Source organism: Oncorhynchus keta, chromosome 7, assembly GCF_023373465.1.
Source record: "Oncorhynchus keta strain PuntledgeMale-10-30-2019 chromosome 7, Oket_V2, whole genome shotgun sequence".
Lineage (NCBI taxonomy): Eukaryota > Metazoa > Chordata > Actinopteri > Salmoniformes > Salmonidae > Oncorhynchus > Oncorhynchus keta.
The window spans coordinates 40,701,553-40,723,731 of NC_068427.1; the positions used below are offsets into that span (position 1 = coordinate 40,701,553).

General features: G+C 47.6%; 1 protein-coding gene and 1 long non-coding RNA gene across 12 annotated transcripts in view; both read left to right on the plus strand.

Annotated features, from left to right (window-relative positions):
- The window catches only part of LOC118386372 (NEDD8-conjugating enzyme UBE2F-like), a 214,716-nt gene that overhangs the window by 35,577 nt on the left and 156,960 nt on the right, over positions 1 to 22,179 (plus strand). For 7 of the 9 annotated variants that reach the window (XR_008139962.1, XM_052522922.1, XM_052522924.1 and 4 more), the window contains 4 exons: positions 6,555 to 6,622; positions 8,185 to 8,268; positions 12,207 to 12,277; positions 12,745 to 12,802. Coding sequence is in view for 8 of the 9 variants with exons in the window: in XM_052522922.1 (XP_052378882.1) it covers positions 6,555 to 6,622; positions 8,185 to 8,268; positions 12,207 to 12,277; positions 12,745 to 12,802 (281 nt within the window). In the remaining variant the exon portion in view is untranslated. The remainder of the gene's footprint in view (positions 1 to 6,554; positions 6,623 to 8,184; positions 8,269 to 12,206; positions 12,278 to 12,744; positions 12,803 to 22,179) is intronic. The other 2 variants (XM_052522925.1, XM_035774083.2) reach the window with 1 other exon arrangement.
- Positions 756 to 6,547, plus strand: LOC127931158 (uncharacterized). 3 transcript variants are annotated; one of them, XR_008140015.1, is made up of 6 exons: positions 756 to 2,860; positions 4,533 to 4,584; positions 4,774 to 4,929; positions 4,982 to 5,345; positions 6,007 to 6,058; positions 6,132 to 6,547. It is a non-coding gene; the product is annotated as an uncharacterized LOC127931158 (long non-coding RNA). The 3 variants fall into 3 exon arrangements; XR_008140013.1 differs by lacking the exons at positions 756 to 2,860; positions 4,533 to 4,584 and having other exon boundaries at positions 4,742 to 4,929; XR_008140014.1 differs by lacking the exons at positions 756 to 2,860; positions 4,533 to 4,584; positions 6,007 to 6,058 and having other exon boundaries at positions 4,742 to 4,929.

Genomic DNA, 22,179 nt, shown 5'->3' on the forward strand with positions numbered 1-22,179 from the left:
GTTAGCCCAGAACAGAGCAGCACAGCTGGCCCTTAAATTTACAGCGAATTACAGTTAGCCCAGAACAGAGCAGCACAGCTGGCCCTTAAATTTACAGCGAATTACAGTTAGCCCAGAACAGAGCAGCACAGCTGGCCCTTAAATTTACAGCGAATTACAGTTAGCCCAGAACAGAGCAGCACAGCTGGCCCTTAAATTTACAGCGAATTACAGTTAGCCCAGAACAGAGCAGCACAGCTGGCCCTTAAATTTACAGCGAATTACAGTTAGCCCAGAACAGAGCAGCACAGCTGGCCCTTAAATTTACAGCGAATTACAGTTAGCCCAGAACAGAGCAGCACAGCTGGCCCTTAAATTTACAGCGAATTACAGTTAGCCCAGAACAGAGCAGCACAGCTGGCCCTTAAATTTACAGCGAATTACAGTTAGCCCAGAATAGAGCAGCACAGCTGGCCCTTAAATTTACAGCGAATTACAGTTAGCCCAGAACAGAGCAGCACAGCTGGCCCTTAAATTTACAGCGAATTACAGTTAGCCCAGAATAGAGCAGCACAGCTGGCCCTTAAATTTACAGCGAATTACAGTTAGCCCAGAACAGAGCAGCACAGCTGGCCCTTAAATTTACAGCGAATTACAGTTAGCCCAGAATAGAGCAGCACAGCTGGCCCTTAAATTTACAGCGAATTACAGTTAGCCCAGAATAGAGCAGCACAGCTGGCCCTTAAATTTACAGCGCCCTTAAATTTACAGCGAATTACAGTTAGCCCAGAACAGAGCAGCACAGCTGGCCCTTAAATTTACAGCGAATTACAGTTAGCCCAGAATAGAGCAGCACAGCTGGCCCTTAAATTTACAGCGAATTACAGTTAGCCCAGAATAGAGCAGCACAGCTGGCCCTTAAATTTACAGCGAATTTCAGTTAGAACAGAGCAGCACAGCTAGCCCTTAAATTTACAGGAAATTACAGTTAGAGCAGCACAGCTAGCCCTTAAATTTACAGCGAATTTCAGTTAGAACAGAGCAGCACAGCTAGCCCTTAAATTTACAGGAAATTACAGTTAGAGCAGCACAGCTAGCCCTTAAATTTACAGCGAATTTCAGTTAGCCCAGAACAGAGCAGCACAGCTAGCCCTTAAATTTACAGGAAATTACAGTTAGCCCAGAACAGAGCAGCACAGCTAGCGGTGGGGCGCGCTAATAGCGTTTCAACTGGTGACGTCACTCGCTTTGCGACGTTGAAGTAGTGGTTCCCCTTGCACTGCAAGGGCCGCGGCTTTTGTTGAGCGATGGGTAACGATGCTTTGAGGGTGGCTGTTGTCGATGTGTGCAGAGGGTCCCTGGTTCGAGCCCAGGTAGGGGCGAGGAGAGGGACGGAAGCTATACTGTTACACTGATGCTGTTGACCCGGAACACTGGTTGCTGTGGAAAAGGAGGAGGTCAAAAGGGGGGTGAGTGTAACCGATGTGAAATGGCTAGCTAGTTAGTGGTGGTGCGCGCTAATAGCGTTTCAATTGGTGACGTCACTTGCTCTGATACGCAGCTTTTGTGGTGCGATGGGTAACGATGCTTCGTGGGTGTCAGTTGTTGATGTGTGCAGAGGGTCCCTGGTTCGAGCCCAGGTTGGGGTGAGGAGAGGGATGGAAGCTATACTGTTACACATACATATGCCACCAGGGGTCTCTTCACAGTCCCCAAGTCCAGAACAGACTCTGGGAAAGGCACAGTACTACATAGAGCCATGACCACATGGAACTCTATTCCATATCAAGTAATTCAAGCGGGCAATAAATCCGATTTAAAAAGCAGATAAAACAACACCTCACAGTGCAATGCGAACTGAAGAGACACACACGCATATGTGCAAACACCCACACATTGTAATCTTTTATTATTGTACATTTGGAGTTTTGGAGTGAAGTACATATGTATAATGCGCAATGTATTGTTAATGTACTGTTTTCTTCCTGTTTGGACCCCAGGAAGAGGAGCTGATGGGGATCCTAATAAATACTAAATACTCATTTTGCCTAGACCACATTCACTGTTGTGATCTGTGACGTGCCATCTGTGAACTGTACCGCCCCCTGTACCCAGCAAACATGTGCCAGGCTAGCGCAGCTCTTTCTGACTGCAGCGATCACTCTGTAGACATCAAGCAAATAGCATGCTACTTAGCCACCTTGGAATCAGGACATGGTGCCTCTGCTTTCCACCCCTGCTTGCTCTGACTCCTCAGCATGTGTCCATGCTTTGGTGCAGAGAGTGAAGGGATCAGATCTGCTGATTTCAGTGACTGAAGTTATTTGGGCTTACCAAAAAAAAAGAAGAAACTAAATGGAATTCAGGTAATTGAACTGACCTTAGTCAATTTGTTGGTTTAATAACACATTTTTAAAAATCCAAAAATGTTAGTTGATTGCTTCGCGCTAATCAGAGCAGAACCAGTGTTTTCTCAGAGGGGTTCCAAGGCTGATTCATAATGTGTGTGTCTGGTGTCAAGCTGCTGCTAATTAGACCAGTCTGTTTCCCTCTGCTCAGGTCTGTTCAGGGTTAAGAGACATCCTTCCCCAGAGGGAGGGAACAGCTCTGGTTTTATAGACGTCTCTCAATAACAGACCCATAAAGGCTTGGAATCACACAGGATTTTATTGGCCGTCATCCCAATTAAGACAGCCATATCCGCTGTAGACAGTTCCTAGAGAGCAGCTCATTACTGGGCCATGGTTGCTCAACCAGTGCATTAGACGAGAAGATTTTTCACAAGTATCAGAAAGGTCACCTTCATTGACTGACAGAGAGAGCATGCAGGTGACCCGGTGTGAGCCTCTCCCCCTACAGGCTACAGGGAGAGAGCATGCAGGTGACCCGGTGTGAGCCTCTCCCCCTACAGACTACAGGGAGAGAGCATGCAGGTGACCCGGTGTGAGCCTCTCCCCTACAGGCTACAGGGAGAGAGCATGCAGGTGACCTGGTGTGAGCCTCTCCCCTACAGGCTACAGGGAGCAGAGCATGCAGGTGACCCAGTGTGAGCCTCTCCCCACAGGCTACAGGGAGAGCAATGCAGGTGACCCGGTGTGAGCCTCTCCCCACAGGCTACAGGGATAGAGCATGCAGGTGACCACATTGTGAGCCTATTCCCTACAGGCTACAGGGAGAGAGCATGCAGGTGACCCGGTGTGAGCCTTCCCCTACAGGCTACAGGAGAGAGCATGCAGGTGACCTTCGGTGTGAGCCTCTCCCCTACAGGCTACAGGAGAGAGAGATCCTAATAAAAGGCATGCAGGTGACCCTACAGGTGCAATACAGGCTACAGGGAGAGAGCATGCAGGTGACCGGTGTGAGCCTCCCCCTACAGGCTACAGGAGAGAGCATGCAGGTGACCCGGTGTGAGCCTCTCCCCTACAGGCTACAGGGAGAGAGCATGCAGGTGACCCTGTGAGCCTCTCCCCTACAGGTACCCAGGAAGAGCATGCAGGTGATGGTGTGAGCCTCTCCCTACAGGCTACAAGCATGCAGGTCAGGTTGAGCCTTCCCCCTACAGGCTACAGGGAGAGAGCATGCAGGTGACTGGTGTGAGCCTCTCCCCTACAGGCTACAGGAGAGAGCATGCAGGTGACCCGGTGTGAGCCACCCCCTACAGGCTACAGGAAGAGCATGCAGGTGACCCGGTGTGAGCCTCTCCCTACAGGCTACAGGGAGAGAGCTGACCCGGTGTGAGCCTCTCCCCCCTACAGACTACAGGGAGAGAGCATGCAGGTGACCCGGTGTGAGCCTCTCCCCCTACAGGCTACAGGAGAGAGCATGCAGGTGACCCTGTGAGCCTCCCCTACAGGCTCAGGGAGAGAGCATGCAGGTGACCCGGTGTGAGCCTCTCCCCCCTAAGAGCATGCAGGTGACCCGGAGAGAGCATGCAGGTGACCCGGTGTGAGCCTCTTACAGGCTACAGGGAGAGAGCATGCAGGTGAAGGGAGCCTCTCCCCCTACAGACTACAGGGAGAGAGCATGCAGGTGACCCAGCATTTGACCGGTGTGAGCCTCTCCCAAAACAGGGAGAGCATGCAGTGACCCGGATTGCATGCAGGTGACCCGGTGTGAGCCTCTCCCCTACAGGAGGGCAGAGCATGCAGGTGTTTTCTCAGAGGGTTTACAGGGAGAGAGCAAGATTCAGGGAGAGAGCATGCAGGTGGTGTGAGCCTCTCCCTACAATACAGGAGAGAGCATGCAGGTTTCCCAGGTGTGAGCCTCTCCCCCTACAGGCTACAGGGAGAGAGCATGCAGGTGACCCGGTGTGAGCCTCTCCCCTGCAGACTACAGGGAGAGCATGCAGGTGACCCGGTGTGAGCCTCTTTACAGACTACAGGGAGAGAGCATCAGGTGACCCGGTGTGAGCCTCCCCCTACAGGCTACAGGAAGAGCATGCAGGTTTTACAGGCTACAGGGAGAGAGCATGCAGGTGACCCGTCTCCCTACAGGCTACAGGGAGAGAGCATGCAGGTCCGCTGTGAGACAGTTACTAGGGAGAGAGCATGCAGGTGACCCGGTGTGAGCCTCTTCCCCTACAGGCTACAGGGAGAGAGCATGCAGGTGACCCGGTGTGAGCCTCTCCCCTACAGGCTACAGGGAGAGAGCATTAGGTGACCCGGTGTGAGCCTTTTACAGGCTACAGGAGAGAGCAGAGGTGAAGGTCAGCCTTCCCTACAGGCTACAGGAGAGAGCATGCAGGTGACCCGGGTGAGCCTCTCCCCCTACAGGCTACAGGGAGAGAGCATGCAGGTGACCCGGTGTGAGCCTCTCCCCCTACAGGCTACAGGGAGAGAGCATGCAGGTGACCCGGTGTGAGCCTCTCCCCCTACAGGCTACAGGGAGAGAGCATGCAGGTGACCCGGTGTGAGCCTCTCCCCCTACAGGCTACAGGGAGAGAGCATGCAGGTGACCCGGTGTGAGCCTCTCTCCCTACAGGCTACAGGGAGAGAGCATGCAGGTGACCCGGTGTGAGCCTCTCCCCCTACAGGCTACAGGGAGAGAGCATGCAGGTGACCCGGTGTGAGCCTCTCCCCCTACAGGCTACAGGGAGAGAGCATGCAGGTGACCCGGTGTGAGCCTCTCCCCCTACAGGCTACAGGGAGAGAGCATGCAGGTGACCCGGTGTGAGCCTCTCCCCCTACAGGCTACAGGGAGAGAGCATGCAGGTGACCCGGTGTGAGCCTCTCCCCCTACAGGCTACAGGGAGAGAGCATGCAGGTGACCCGGTGTGAGCCTCTCCCCCTACAGGCTACAGGGAGAGAGCATGCAGGTGACCCGGTGTGAGCCTCTCCCCCTACAGGCTACAGGGAGAGAGCATGCAGGTGACCCGGTGTGAGCCTCTCTCCCTACAGGCTACAGGGAGGCTACAGAGCATGCAGGTGACCCGGTGTGAGCCTCTCCCCTACAGACTACAGGGAGAGAGCATGCAGGTGACCCGGTGTGAGCCTCTCCCCTACAGGCTACAGGGAGAGAGCATGCAGGTGAGGTGACTACAGGCAGGTGACCAGTGAGCTACAGGGAGAGAGCATGCAGGTGACCCGGTGTGAGCCCTCAGGGAGAGAGCATGCAGGTGACCCGTGTGAGCCTCTCCCCTACAGAGAGAGAGCATGCAGGTCCCCTACAGACTACAGGAGAGAGCATGCAGGTGACCCGGTGTGAGCCTCTCCCCTACAGACTACAGGGAGAGAGCATGCAGGTGACCCGGTGTGAGCCTCTCCCCTACAGACTACAGGGAGAGCATGCAGGTGACCTGGTGTGATGCAGGTGACCAGGGTGTGAGCCTCTCCCCTACAGGCTACAGGAGAGAGCATGCAGGTGACCCGGTGTGAGCCTCTCCCCTACAGGCTACAGGGAGAGAGCATGCAGGTGACCCGGTGTGAGCCTCCCGGTGTGAGCCTCTCCCCCTACAGGCTACAGGGAGAGAGCATGCAGGTGACCCGGTGTGAGCCTCTCCCCTACAGGCTACAGGGAGAGAGCATGCAGGTGACCCGGTGTGAGCCTCTCCCCCTACAGGCTACAGGGAGAGAGCATGCAGGTGACCCAGGGAGAGAGCATGAGGTGTGAGCCTCTCCCCTACAGACTACAGGCTACAGGGAGAGAGCATGCAGGTGACCCGGTGTGAGCCTCTCCCCCTACAGGCTACAGGGAGAGAGCGGCTGCATGCCAAATGGGACCCTATTCCCTTAATAGTGCAGTATGTTTGACCAGGGCCCTATAGGGTGCCATTTGGGAACCCGCTAGGGGGAGAGGTTGTTGTATCCCTGCTAGTTGGCTGTAGCCTGAGCTTTTTGCTTTCAATCCTCAGCAGTATGGAGAGGTGGGAAGAGGCCATAGAGAGCCAAGGGGATCCAAAGTGTCATATTTCATGTTTCCACCACTTTCTCATTGAAACCCTGTCCCTGTCGCTGGGAGCCTGACCCCGCCATCAATCCTTCTGCAGACTAACAACACAGCCCCCCCGGGAAACCGCTGATTTCCACCAGCTAAACCTCACTGCTGCTCACTGTATCTTTCTCTCTCTTCATCTGCAGATGAAGGCTATTACCAGAGTGGAACGTTCCATTTTGAAATAGACGTCCCTGAAGCCTACAACATGGTGGTAAGTGTTCCTGGCATGTCTCATTAGTGTGTGGGGGTCAGATAGAGGTGCTACTGATAACAGGCGATGAGGGATGCAGAAGAGGACTGGTCCTTAAGTGGTATACATTTCCATGTCTAATTCTGTTAGCGTGCGGTCTGTTCAGCGTGTTGGCTTCGGGTCTGGTCAGCGTGTTGGCGTGCGGTCTGGTCAGCGTGTTGGCGTGCGGTCTGGTCAGCGTGTTGGCGTGTGGTCTGGTCAGCGTGTTGGCGTGTGGTCTGGTCAGCGTGTTGGCGTGCGGTCTGGTCAGCGTGTTGGCGTGCGGTCTGGTCAGCGTGTTGGCGTGCGGTCTGGTCAGCGTGTTGGCGTGCGGTCTGGTCAGCGTGTTGGCGTGCGGTCTGGTCAGCGTGTTGGAGTGCGGTCTGGTCAGCGTGTTGGCTTGGGGTCTGGTCAGCGTGTTGGCGTGCGGTCTGGTCAGCGTGTTGGCGTGCGGTCTGGTCAGCGTGTTGGCTTGTGGTCTGGTCAGCGTGTTGGCTTGTGGTCTGGTCAGCGTGTTGGCTTGCGGTCTGGTCAGCGTGTTGGCGTGCGGTCTGGTCAGCGTGTTGGCGTGCGGTCTGGTCAGCGTGTTGGCGTGCGGTCTGGTCAGCGTGTTGGCGTGTGGTCTGGTCAGCGTGTTGGCGTGCGGTCTGGTCAGCGTGTTGGCTTGCGGTCTGGTCAGCGTGTTGGCGTGTGGTCTGGTCAGCGTGCGGTCTGGTCAGCGTGTTGGCGTGCGGTCTGGTCAGCGTGTTGGCGTGCGGTCTGGTCAGCGTGTTGGTGTGCGGTCTGGTCAGCGTGTTGGAGTGCGGTCTGGTCAGCGTGTTGGCGTGCGGTCTGGTCAGCGTGTTGGCGTGCGGTCTGGTCAGCGTGTTGGTGTGCGGTCTGGTCAGCGTGTTGGCTTGCGGTCTGGTCAGCGTGTTAGCTTGCGGTCTGGTCAGCGTGTTGGTGTGCGGTCTGGTCAGCGTGTTATACAGTGATATATAGATTGGCTAATATACCGTGCATTCAGAAAGTATTCAGACCCCATGACTTTTTGTTACGTTACAGCCTTATTCAAAAATGTATTAAATACATTTATTTCCTCAAATCTGCACACAATACCCCATAATGACAAAGCGAAAACATGTTTTTTAGAAATATTTGCAAATTAATAAAAAATAAAAAACTGAAGTAACTTATTGCTAAGAGACTTAATTGAACTTGGTTGCATTCTGTTTCCATTGATCATCCTTGAGATGTTTCTACAACTTGATTGGAGTCCACCATCTTGGACCTACAGTAATACAGTGCATTGGGAAAGTATTCCGACACCTTGACTTTTCACACCTTTTATAACATTACAGCCTTATTCCACATCAATCTACACATAAAACCCCATAATGACAAAGCAAAAACTGTTTTTTAGAAATGTTAGCAAATGTAAAAAATAAATCAACTGAAATACATTATTTACGTAAATATTCAGACCCTTTGCTATGATACTCGAAATTGAGCTCAGGTGCATCCTGTTTCCATTCATTCATTTTATTTCACCTTTATTTAACCAGGTACGCCAGTTGAGAACAAGTTCTCATTTACACCTGCAACCTATCTTTCCGATGTTTCTACAACTTGATTGGAGGCCACCTTTGGTAAATTCAATTGATTGGAGGTGATTTGGAAAGGCACACACCTGTCTATATAAAAGGTCCCACAGTTGACAGTGCATGTTAAAGCAAAAACCAAGCCATGAGGTCTAAAGAATTGTCTGTAGAGCTCCGAGAAAGGATTGTGTCAAGGCACAGATCTGGAGAAAGGTACCAAAACATTTCTGCAGCATTGAAGGTTCCCAAGAACACAGTGGCCTCCATCATTCTTAAATGGAAGAAGTTTGGAACTGAGTAATCGGGAAGTAGTGTCTTCGTCAGGGAGGTGGCCAGGAACTCGATGGTCACTCTGATAGAGTTCTATGATCTATGAAACATATCAGATCCTCCCTTCCATTTGAATGTCCTCGTGGCCAAAACATACAATGTCTAAAGCTCTTGTCAAAAGTAGTGCACTTTACGGAATAGGGCTCCATTTTGGACGCACCCCAGTAGTTTTGTGGCGATAAGCACCCCGTGAACAGCAGCAGCATGGGTAATTTACGCTCTCCCAGTTTGCCTGCTGACCACGACCCTGTCAGGAGAAAGTGAGTTAAAGTCCTCTCCCTGAACAGGCTAGCGTGGAGGTTTAGGTGGAGTTAGCAGGGTGAGTTACAGCCACACACAGAGTCTCGGCCTTTCCTTTTCTCCATCCCTCCATTCTCCTTTATCTGCCACCCATCCATCCTGGATGCAGTTTTATCTCACCTCACACTGGTTGTCTTACTACACACACACACACACACACACACACACACATTCTCTTTTGGCCTCATTAGAATTTACAACCTGCTTCATATCAAAACCTTATGCTCTGTGCTTTATCTTAATGGAGGTTAATTAGACAGGCAGTAAAGGCTGTGTTTACCACCTGCCTGTATGGATTTATCAGGCTTTTATGAGAGCTAGTAAACTGCCTGAAAGAGACCCATAAAGAACCTGACAGCTTTTATTTTTTGCCTTGGCCCTAAATACCCAACACATTACATTTATTAGAACATTTAACCATTATATCGTTATACATCAAACACACCAACACAGTCGTGAAGAGGGCACGACAACGCCTCTTCCCCCTCAGGAGGCTGCACGGCCCCTCAGATCTCCAGCTGCACCATTGAGAGCATCTTGACCGGCTGCATCACCAGTATGGCAACTGCTTGACATCTGACCGCAAAGCGCTACAGGGGGAAGTGTGTACAGCCCAGTACATCACTGGTGCCAAGCTTCCTGCCAGCCAGGACCTCTATACAGGTCGTTGTCACAGGAAGGCCCTAAATAATTATAATTATAAGGCTCCATCCCCCCAAGTCATAGATTGTTCTCTTTGCTACCGCACGGCAAGTGATACTGAAGTCTGGAACCAACAGGACCCTGAACAGCTTCTACCCCCAGGTCATAAGACTGCTAAATAGTTAGTCCGGTAGCTTCTCGGTTAACTATCTGCATGGGCCCTTTTTGCATTATTTTGATCACATGCTGCTGCTGTTTGTCACTTTATTACTAGTTATATGTACATAACTACCTCAATTACCTCGTACTCCTGCACATACTCAGTACTGGTACCCCTTATATATAGACAAGTTATCCTTACTCTGTGTGTGTTTTATTATAGATTTTATTGTTACGTGATTTACTGTTATTGATCTATTGTCTTTCTCTCTGTGTGTTGTTGGGAAGGGCCAGTCAGTAAGCATTTCACTGTTAGTCCACACCTCTTGTTCACCAAGCATGTGATGAATAACATTTTATTTGATTATAGAAAACTCGACCGCAATATTGTACAAAAAGGTTAAAACAATATGAGATTATTTTAGAGTTTTTCTAAATTGTGTAATTTCTTGATCCCAGCCTTGAATAGTAAAGCATGTTTTTTATTTTCTTCTAAGCAAGTGGTAAGGTAGTAAGTAAACTGAAGCATTTGATAATGGTATAAGATGACAGTATACGTGGCAATGGAAAGAACAGTATACTCTACTGTATAAATCTATAATTTATAGACGTTCTTAGCCAGGACTGGCCTCATTAGCACTCAATACTGGGGAATGAAAGAGCATAGTTACAGACTACAAAATATAAGGTTATCTCAAATCCATTTTGGGACTATAGAAGAGAAGAAGAAAAACGAATCTGGACCAGCCAGCGAGGAAGCCGACTAAACCATTCCAACGTTTCTGAAACAACCTCCCCCTAACAAGCAACGTTTGAAATGTGTTCTACCGTCTTCTGGTTTTGAGTCAGTGACTCTAGTCACTGAGTTTAAAAATTCACTCCTTTTTCTCTCTCCAGTTCACCTTAGTTAGTGAATTTTTTTTAACTGTGTGCTTTAGAGAAAAATATCTCCTTAAAGCTTGACAGCCCAGCATAAACACTATTAAGAGAGAGCAGAAGTTTCATGCAGAGCACTCTAGTCTTGAGTTGGGATTCAGCACGTTTTTCATTCCATGCCAGTAGGTACTGCTAGGTCGAAATGTCTTTTGAAATGTCTCTAAAAAAGGGCTTCATTTGGGAAATGGACGGGAGGAGAGAGTGGTGTTTTTGGAAAAGTCCAATGTGAACCATTTAAGGAAATTCTACCTTTTGTTGTTCTTTTCATCAGTCCATTGTTTTGTATGTCAGCAATCAAGTTTTCAAGATATATAACTTTCAAAATACAGAAATACAGCCAAATGATGCATTTTGCAGTATTATTGGATGTATTTCTGTATTTTAAAAGTAAATAATTACATTATGCGCAAAAACGTTTTTGTGCTAAGTGTTTAGCATATGTATTACATTATTGGCAATTTATCACATTATCAGCATTTTATTACATTATAAATGCAAAAGTGAACATTATTAGCAGCTATTACATGATCCGTTGCTACAAGGCCTCTTTGATCAACTATGGTAGACTGACACGTCTAGTTCTCTCGCTGTACTGTTTATTATACAGCTTTGTTTATCTCCCACCTTGCCGTTCTCATCTCACAGTTCTGAGGAACACTAATCAGGTCTAAGGCTGACATATGATATATATAAATAAACAAAGTTAAAGATTCAGAAGACTACTTTTTTGGGTGTGTTTTTCTTGTTTGTTTTTTGTTTGTCTGGGGGAGAAAATATATAGGGGTTCTTTTTTTAAGAGTTTCAGTACTACTCTCCTCAGCTATGCTGTGTTTTCTTTGTGGAGGATAGTTTGCCTCAGGGGAACCTACACACACTCTCCAGTTTATTAGGTACACCCATCTAGTACCGGTCGGACTCCCCTTCGCCTCCAGAACAACTGGAATTATTTGGGGCATTCTACAAGGTGTCAGTAACGTTGCCATGCTGACACGGTGGCATCATGCAGTTTCTGCAGATTGGACCAAAGATTCTCTATTGGGTGACGAGGATCGACAAGTTGTGCGTTCCGAGATGCCGTTCTGCACACTGTACTGAGCCGTTATTTCTGTTTTTGGCCCGACTGTAAGCTTGCATGATTACTGCCATTCTTCTTAAACCTCTCTCATGAACGAGCTGTTTTCACCCTGAGGACTGCCACTGCCTGCATGCTTTTTGTTTGTCGCACCATTCTTGGCCCTGTCGTGCGTGAAAAGCCTAGGAGGTCGGCTGTTTCTGAGATACTGGAACCGACGCGCCTGGCACCCACGATCATAACACGCTTAAAGTCACGTAGGTCACTCGTTTTACCCACTCTAACGTTCAATCAAACAGTAACTCAATGCCTGTCTGCCTGCTTTATATAGCAAGCCACGACCACGTGACTCACTGTTTTGTAGGAGCGATCCATTTTCGTGAGCAGGGTGGTGTACCTAATAAACTATCGGTTAGTGTATGTGTTCCATTCTAGTCAAACCTTGCGATACAATTGGTCCTCAACTCTTCCTCAGCCTCAAGAGAGAGCAGACTGGTGGATGACATAATTCTATGCTAACGGGTGGTTGTCCCATGTTTCTCTCCAGCCTCCCAAAGTGAAATGCCAGACCAGAATATGGCACCCCAACATTGCTGAGACGGGGGAGATCTGTTTGAGGTAATTCACTTCTCACATCGCCACACTCTCATTGACACTTCATTTAATTCACTTCAGCTCAAATAATAACTGCCATTGTGTTCAATACATTTTGCAACGTTTTGTTATGTGGCCAGGTCATATTTCTTGGCGTACTTTCCGTTTCTTTGAAATATGTACAAACTGAGTACGCATCTGAGAATCGCCCTCTGTGCTCCATTTCACGTACTTTGATTTGGACTCACGCTCTGACCCTCCCGTGCTCCAATTTGCGTGCTTGGACCACGGTAGTATGTATATTGAAAAACACCCCTAGATGTTTGGCTGGCTCACTTTCTTTTGGGATTTCCAATCATTTATAGAGCAACCTATCACAAGTGAGGGTGTCATGGAAGAAAAGGTCTGGCAGTAGTACTAGACTATTTAAATGTAGATTTTTTTTTTTCCCCCACCGGAGATTTGATTTCTACTTGTTTCTGTTTCCCCAGTTTGTTGCGGGAGCACTCTATCGACGGCACGGGCTGGGCCCCTACCAGAACGTTAAAGGTAAGTCTAATCTCTCTGGCATCAGTGCCCATCTGATTGAATCTCTCTAGTCCCAAAAAACCCCACTCTTATACTAGTAATGTACCTTTTGAAGCACCATTCACCCTCTTCCCCCCTCCTCTGAGAGGGAGATAGATACTAGAGGTCGGCCCATTTATGATTTGTCAACGCCGATACCGATTATTGGAGGACCAAAGAAGGCCGATACCGATTAAATCGGTTGATTTTGATATATTTGTAATAATGACAATTACAACAATACTGAATGAACAATGAACACTTTTATTTTAACTTAATATATTACATCAATTAAAATCAATTTAGTCTCAAATAAATAATGAAACATGTTCAATTTGGTTTAAATAATGCAAAAACAAAGTTTTGGAGAAGAAAGTAAAAGTGCAATATATGCCATGTAAAAAAGCCAACGTTTAAGTTCCTTGGTCAGAACATGAGAACATGAGAACATGAAAGCTGGTTGTTCCTTTTAACACGATTCTTCAATATTCCCAGGTAAGAAGTTTTAGGTTGTAGTTATTATAGGACTATTTCTCTCTATACCATTTGTATTTCATATACCTTTGACTATTTTATGTTCTAATAGGTTCTTTAGTATTGCCAGCCTAATCTCGGGAGTTGATAGGCTTGAAGTCATAAACAGCATTGTGAAGAGCTTCTGGCAAACGCAGGAAAGTGCTGTTTGAATGAATGCTTACGAGCCAGCTGCTGCCTACCACCGCTCAGTCAGACTGCTCTATCAAATCATAGACTTAAATGTAATATAATAACACACAGAAATACGAGCCAGCTGCTGCCTACCACCACTCAGTCAGACTGCTATATCAAATCATAGACTTAAATGTAATATAATAACACACAGAAATAGGAGCCTTAGTTTCCTGATTTGACCATATAAATGACCTATGATTTTGAAAACAAGACGTTTATTCTTTCAGTGACATACGGAACCGTTCCATATTTTATCTAACGGGTGGCATCCATCAGTCTAAATATTCCTGTTACATTGCACAACCTTCAATGTTATGTCATAATTACGTAAAATTCTACCGAGCCAGGCGGCCCAAACTGTAGCATATACCCTAACTCTGCGTGCAATGAACACAAGAAAAGTGACACAATTTCCCTAGTTTAATATTGCCTGCTAACATGAATTAATTTAAACAAAAAAAAATAAAACTGCATATTTAAAGGCATTGATGTTTTTGGTTAGGTACATTCGTGCAACGATTGTGCTTTTTTCGCAAATGCGATTTTGTTAAAATCCCCGTTTGGCGAAGTTGGCTGTCTTTGTTAGGAAGAAATAGTCTTCACAGTTCGCAACGAGCCAGGCGGCCCAAACTGCTGCATTTAACCCGACTCTGTTGCACAGATTGCAAGAGAAGTGACACAATTTCCCTAGTTAAAATAAATTAATGTTAGCAGGCAATATTAACTAAATATGCAGGTTAAAAAATATATACTTGTGTATTGATTTTAAGAAAGGTGTTGATGTTTATGGTTAGGTACACATTGGTGCAACGACAGTGCTTTTTTCGCGAATGCGCTTGTTAAATCATCCGTTTGGCGAAGTAGGCTGTGATTCAATGATAAATTAACAGGCACCGCATTGATTATATGCAACGCAGGACAAGCTAGATAACTACACATGGTTGATGTTATTACTAGTTTAACTGTTGATTATGTTAAGATTGATTGTTCTTTATAAGATACTAATGCTGGCTAGCACCTTACCTTGGCTCCTTGCTGCACTCGCATAACAGGTACTCAGCCTGCCACTAAATCTCCCCGTGGAGTGCAATGTAATCGGCTATGATCGGTGTCCAAAAATGCAGATTACAGATTGTTATGAAAACTTGAAATCGGCCATAAATTAATCGGCCATTCCAATTAATCGGTCGACCTCTAGTAGATACTGCTACAGGGGAGGGAAACATGGTAGATAGATACTGCTACAGGGGAGGGAAACATGGTAGATAGATACTGCTACAGGGGAGGGAAACATGGTAGATACTCCTGTGGAGGGAAACATGGTAGATAGATACTGCTACAGGGGAGGGAAACATGTTAGATACTGCTGCAGGGGAGAGAAACATGGTAGATAGATACTGCTACAGGGGAGGGAAACATAGTAGATAGATACTGCTACAGTGGAGGGAAACATGGTAGATAGATACTGCTACAGTGGAGGGAAACATGGTAGATAGATACTGCTGCAGGGGAGGGAAACATGGTAGATAGATACTTGCGACAGGGGAGGGAAACATGGTAGATAGATACTGCTGCAGGGGAGGGAAACATGGTAGATAGATACTGCTGCAGGGGAGGGAAACATGGTAAATAGATACTGCAGGGGAGGGAAACATGGTAGATAGATACTTGCGACAGGGAGGGAGGGAAGATACTGCTGCAGGGGAGGGAAACATGGTAGATAGATACTGCTACAGGGGAGGGAAACAGTAGATAGGAGGGAAACATGGTAGATAGATACTGCTGCAGGGGAGGAAACATGGTAGATAGATACTTCTACAGGGGAGGGAAACATAGGTACTGCTGCAGGGGAGAGAAACATAGATACTGCTACAGTGGAAGGAAACATGGTAGATAGATACTGCTGCAGTGGAGGGAAACATGGTAGATAGATACTGCTACAGGGGAGGGAAACATGGTAGATAGATACTGCTGCAGGGGAGAGAAACATGGTAAATAGATACTGCTACAGGGGAAGGAAACATGGTAGATAGATACTGCTACAGTGGAGGGAAACATGGTAGATAGATACTGCTGCAGGGGAGGGAAACATGGTAGATAGATACTGCTACAGGGGAGGGAAACATGGTAGATAGATACTGCTACAGGGGAGGGAAACATGGTAGATAGATACTGCTGCAGGGGAGGGAAACATGGTAGATATATACTGCTACAGGGGAGGGAAACATGGTAGATAGATACTGCTACAGGGGAGGGAAACATGGTAGATAGATGCTGCTGCAGGGGAGGGAAACATGGTAGATAGATACTGCTACAGGGGAGGGAAACATGGTAGATACTCCAGGGGAGGGAAACATGGTAGATAGATACTGCTACAGGGGAGGGAAACATGGTAGATAGATACTGCTACAGGGGAGGGGAACATGGTAGATAGATGCTGCTGCAGGGGAGGGAAACATGGTAGATAGATGCTGCTATAGGGGAGGGAAACATGGTAGCACTAGTCTAAAAAGTGCTGCGTGCGTCATTGCGAAGCGCTCACCTGTTGGTTTTCTTAATACCTTGCCTGCTTCTCAAGGTTCGTTCTGAAATCTAAACGAGCACTTAAGTGTGTTCTTTAAACTAGCATGAACCATGACTGTCTTCCACCAGCCTTTCTCATCTCTACAATTGAAAGATCCCAGTCTTTTCTAAAAAAGGAGGGCACTTTAAATTATGTGAGAGGTTAATGCCATCAGCCTTACATTGCGTTTGCGGACTGAGAACGTAGGATAAAACTCACTGCCTTCGTGGACTGAACTGCAGGTAGACCTGGGGTACTTTGCTAAACCTTTCTCTGCTGAGGGGTGTGTGTTATAGGACGAGGCCCTATTATACTACTCTCATTGGTGGTGGTCTGCTGTCATGTATTGATCCTCTGGGAATTGGCTCACTGTGAAGCAGGGCTCCATGCCTGAAAACTCCAAAAGTTGACCTTTTGATTAATGGCACACGTTTGACCCCAGAGACATGGGGTTAAACATGTACTACGCATTGGACTTGCTTTAGAATTCCAGATACATTTACGACCCCTTGTAAAAGGGTCATTTGGGGTTTCAAACTCCAATGCTAGGCCTAAATCTATTAGATGTGTCCGTATGACTTATGACCAATACACACCACTAATGTTTTTGGTGTTCAAACTTAATGGTAAAACTCAACCCTGAGGCATAGCCAGCTGGTCCGACCACTTGCTTACAGCTACACTAGGGTCAGACAGACTTTCTGTGTCGATTTAAGACGCTAGCGTGAGATATGTACCTCAATCCAGAGATGAGAAATGCACTCTGAATTGTCCCATTATCCCAACTGTTACACAGAGAAGAAAACGGTCCTTTTCCTCCTCATGCTAAGTAGCATCAGCCATAGAGCAATTGTAAGCAAGCTGGTCGGATCTGCTGGCTCTCCTGAGGCCTTGATTGTGTTGATTGTGTCTCACTGCTGTGTTACCCTTCTCAGAAGCCACAACCCGACCAACAGCCCCCTACCATTGTTCCTTCTCTAACGAACTACCTTCCATCTATCTCCCTGTCACACCTACGTCATACCAAATCAAAGTTTATTGGTCGCGCACACACATTTGCTGGTGTTACAGCAGGTGCAGTGAAATGCTTATGTTACTAACTCCAACAGTGGATTATGTGTTTTGCAAATAAAATACACATATATATTTGTTACATTGAACCTTTATTTAACTAGGCAAGTCAGTTAAGATCAAATTCTTATTTATAATGACGGCCTAACCTGGCCATACCTGGACGACGCTGGGCCAATTGTGCGCCGCACTATGGGACTACCAATCACAGCCGGATGTGATACAGCCTGGATTCGAACCAGGGACTATAGTCCCACCTCTTGCAGTGCCTTAGACCGCTGCTCTACTCGGCAGCCCAAATCAAAAGAAGAACAAGTCCAGTTAACCGTCCAGAAGATGGGGTGTATATCTCCTCGATCTCCTCTAAACCCCTCTGTCACGCTGAGATCCCATTCAAATGGATTCCGTTTGTAGTGCCACAGCCACTGCATATTTAAAGGCCCTCAGCTCAAAACTTTGTTGATTAAATAGATGGTGTTGGAGATAAATGACGTGACACTGAAATAAGCTGTTGTTATTGTTGTGCTGCTGCTCATCTCCAAGTTGCTATACAATACACACACACACACACACACACACACACACACACACACACACACACACACACACACACACACACACACACACACCACGTCCATCACAAGATGCTATGTTAATCACATTACAGAGGGGTTGCTGTGATGTCATAACAGCTCCTCTCGCTAGAAGCTTCTTTCCTTCCACAGTTAGTTAGGACGTACTACCAGCCCCCTGTACTGACCCCAATAAGTAGCTTGTTGGGTAGAACTTCTAGCCCCTGTACTGACCCCAATAAGGAGCTTGTTAGTTAGGACGTACCACCAGCCCCCTGTACTGACCCCAATAAGGAGCTTGTTAGTTAGGCCGTACCACCAGCCCTCTGTACTGACCCCAATAAGGAGCTTGTTAGTCAGGCCGTACCACCAGCCCTCTGTACTGACCCCAATAAGGATCTTGTTAGCCAGGACGTCTAGCCCCCTGTACTGACCCCAATAAGGATCTTGTTAGCCAGGACGTCTAGCCCCCTGTACTGACCCCAATAAGGATCTTGTTAGCCAGGACGTCTAGCCCCCTGTACTGACCCCAATAAGGATCTTGTTAGCCAGGATGTCTAGCCCCCTGTACTGACCCCAATAAGGATCTTGTTAGCCAGGACGTCTAGCCCCCTGTACTGACCCCAATAAGGATCTTGTTAGCCAGGATGTCTAGCCCCCTGTACTGACCCCAATAAGGATCTTGTTAGCCAGGATGTCTAGCCCCCTGTACTGACCCCAATAAGGATCTTGTTAGCCAGGACGTCTAGCCCCCTGTACTGACCCCAATAAGGATCTTGTTAGCCAGGACGTCTAGCCCCCTGTACTGACCCCAATAAGGATCTTGTTAGCCAGGACGTCTAGCCCCCTGTACTGACCCCAATAAGGAGCTTGTTAGCCAGGACGTCTAGCCCCCTGTACTGACCCCAATAAGGATCTTGTTAGCCAGGACGTCTAGCCCCCTGTACTGACCCCAATAAGGATCTTGTTAGCCAGGATGTCTAGCCCCCTGTACTGACCCCAATAAGGAGCTTGTTAGCCAGGAAGTCTAGCCCCCTGTACTGACCCCAATAAGGATCTTGTTAGCCAGGATGTGTAGCCCCCTGTACTGACCCCAATAAGGAGCTTGTTAGCCAGGACGTCTAGCCCCCTGTACTGACCCCAATAAGGATCTTGTTAGCCAGGATGTCTAGCCCCCTGTACTGACCCCAATAAGGAGCTTGTTAGCCAGGATGTCTAGCCCCCTGTACTGACCCCAATAAGGATCTTGTTAGCCAGGACGTCTAGCCCCCTGTACTGACCCCAATAAGGAGCTTGTTAGCCAGGACGTCTAGCCCCCTGTACTGACCCCAATAAGGATCTTGTTAGCCAGGACGTCTAGCCCCCTGTACTGACCCCAATAAGGATCTTGTTAGTTAGGCCGTACCACCAGCCCTCTGTACTGACCCCAATAAGGATCTTGTTAGCCAGGACGTCTAGCCCCTGTACTGACCCCAATAAGGATCTTGTTAGCCCTAGCCCCTGTACTGACCCCAATAAGGATCTTGTTAGCCAGGACGTCTAGCCCCCTGTACTGACCCCAATAAGGATCTTGTTAGCCAGGACGTCTAGCCCCTGTACTGACCCCAATAAGGATCTTGTTAGCCAGGATGTCTAGCCCCCTGTACTGACCCCAATAAGGATCTTGTTAGCCAGACGATGTCTAGCCCCTGTACTGACCCCAATAGCCCCCTGTAAGGATCTTGTTAGCCAGGACGTCTAGCCCCTGTACTGACCCCAATAAGGATCTTGTTAGCCAGGATGTCTAGCCCCTGTACTGACCCCAATAAGGATCTTGTTAGCCAGGATGTCTAGCCCCTGTACTGACCCCAATAAGGATCTTGTTAGCCAGGACGTCTAGCCCCTGTACTGACCCCAATAGCCAGGAGTCTTGCCCCCTGTACTGCCAGGAGCTTGTTAGCCAGGATGTCTAGCCCCTGTACTGACCCCAATAAGGATCTTGTTAGCCAGGACGTCTAGCCCCCTGTACTGACCCCAATAAGGAGCTTGTTAGCCAGGATGTCTAGCCCCCTGTACTGACCCCAATAAGGAGCTTGTTAGCCAGGAAGTCTAGCCCCCTGTACTGACCCCAATAAGGATCTTGTTAGCCAGGATGTCTAGCCCCCTGTACTGACCCCAATAAGGAGCTTGTTAGCCAGGACGTCTAGCCCCCTGTACTGACCCCAATAAGGATCTTGTTAGCCAGGACGTCTTGCCCCCTGTACTGACCCCAATAAGGATCTTGTTAGCCAGGACGTCTAGCCCCCTGTACTGACCCCAATAAGGATCTTGTTAGCCAGGATGTCTAGCCCCCTGTACTGACCCCAATAAGGAGCTTGTTAGCCAGGATGTCTAGCCCCCTGTACTGACCCCAATAAGGATCTTGTTAGCCAGGACGTCTAGCCCCTTGTACTGACCCCAATAAGGATCTTGTTAGCCAGGACGTCTTGCCCGCTACGCAACACCATGCTCATCTCCACACTACATACAGCCAACTGCCAGGTCCACACACACATATACAGGCACGCGCTCACGACGACTAACTACATCATGCTCCCCGACTCGCTCTCGTCTTCTGTTCCTGTGAGAGGGCTTCCTTGTGTAATGAACAGTTCTGATATCCCCGTGACGCCCTCAGCTAACCGATGTCTTACTTGGCAAACGATGACTAGATAAATCGATCAACCAGTATAACCGTCCAATATTATCGGCCTAGCGATGTAAAGCCTTCCAGAGTGGGCATGATGGTTTGACTGTGCGTAGCTTGCCACAGCGTATTTCAATAGGTAAATAATCAAAAGTACCCCTCACCAAGCAAGCAGCCCTGTCCTCGTCACATTCTATTTTTGCTGCATTAACATTTTCAGTCATCAGCGCATGCCATTTTGCAGTTGAAATATATAGCCAGTACATTTTGTATTGGATAACACTGTAATTGACATTGTGGTTTCAGTAAGAAAACATTGTCAGAATGAGCAGCTTGCGTGTGGTTGTTACATTATGGTCACAACCACCTGAGGTATAATTAGAATGGTCATAACAGGCTCTCATTGCGATGTTGCCATGAAGTGTTTCTTTACATGACCTTTGACTGTTGTAAAAGCACAGGGTGAATCTACTAATACAAAATGCTGACATGTAGTGGTGACATTACAGGGCTCCACAGTGCCACCATTTTACTTGCATATGTGCCGAAATATTTTGCTGTGCAACTTGAACTTGTAATTCAGAGCACCAGTACACCTAGAAAATGAAGGATGCCAGCTTAGGTGTAATTTAGGCGCACATGTGATCCAACAAAAGGTATGTTTTTCAGTCCACCTCTGAACAACAAATATATCGGTAATTTGTAACTTTTTCCTCCTAAAATCGGAATCGGACCCAAAAATCCCATATTGGTCGGGCTCTAACAATGACACCCACAGCCATTGGGCAATTGATATTAACGTATCCTCATTAACCTGTTGTTCTTCATACTGTGATAACATCCAGATATTTCTGCAGTCTCAAAGCTGTGGGAAAGGGTTTCACCCATACTGGTGTAAAATAGTAGTTGGACTATGGAGTGCAGTTGGATAGCTGGCAGTATACTCCTACAGCCTAGCTAAGGTGTGTAAGAAGGATAGCATCTGACTTTAGGCAGTGAAGTAAAAATGGTCAATGCGGATAGTCTGGGTAGCTATTTGGCACTCAAATGGCTTGGGGGTGGAAGCTGTTCAGGATCCTGTTGGTTCCAGATTTCATGCATAGGTACCGCTTTCCGTGAATAGCAGAGAGAACAGTGTTTGACTTGGGTGGCTGGAGTCTTTATCAATTTGTAGGGGCTTCCTCTGACACCGCCTGGTATAGAGGTCCTGGGTGGCAGGGAGCTCGTACGCACTACGCTCTGTAGTGCCTTGCTTGTTGGATACCAAGCCGTTGCCATACCAAGCGGTGATGCAGCCAGTCAAGATGCTCTCACTGGTGTAGTTGTAGAAATTGTTGAGAAGTACAGTAGCTATTTAAGAGAATAAGGTGGACAGGAGGCACTGTCTGAGCAAGGGATTTGTTTGTGAGGGAGAAACTGCTAACTTCCTTCTATTCTACACATTTTGCAATTGGGCTAAACAGAAATGTGCAGTTTTATAGCTAATCTATTAATATTCAACACATTTAGAATAGTACATGTTTAAAGCTAATTTCCAGCTATTCTACACACACTGCCATGCGGTAGAGAGAAATATTTGCAGTTTTCAATCTAATCATGCTGTTCTACACATTTTGCAGTGAGGCTGAGTGAATTTGGCATTTTTACAGCTTATTTCCTGTAATTCAATATTATTTTACCAAGGGTTATGACCTGTTCGTGTGGGGATGGAGGGGGGGTTGACCTCCAGGGTACCCCCATCCCAAAAAAGAGACTGTGTTTTCCCCCATCCTTGAGA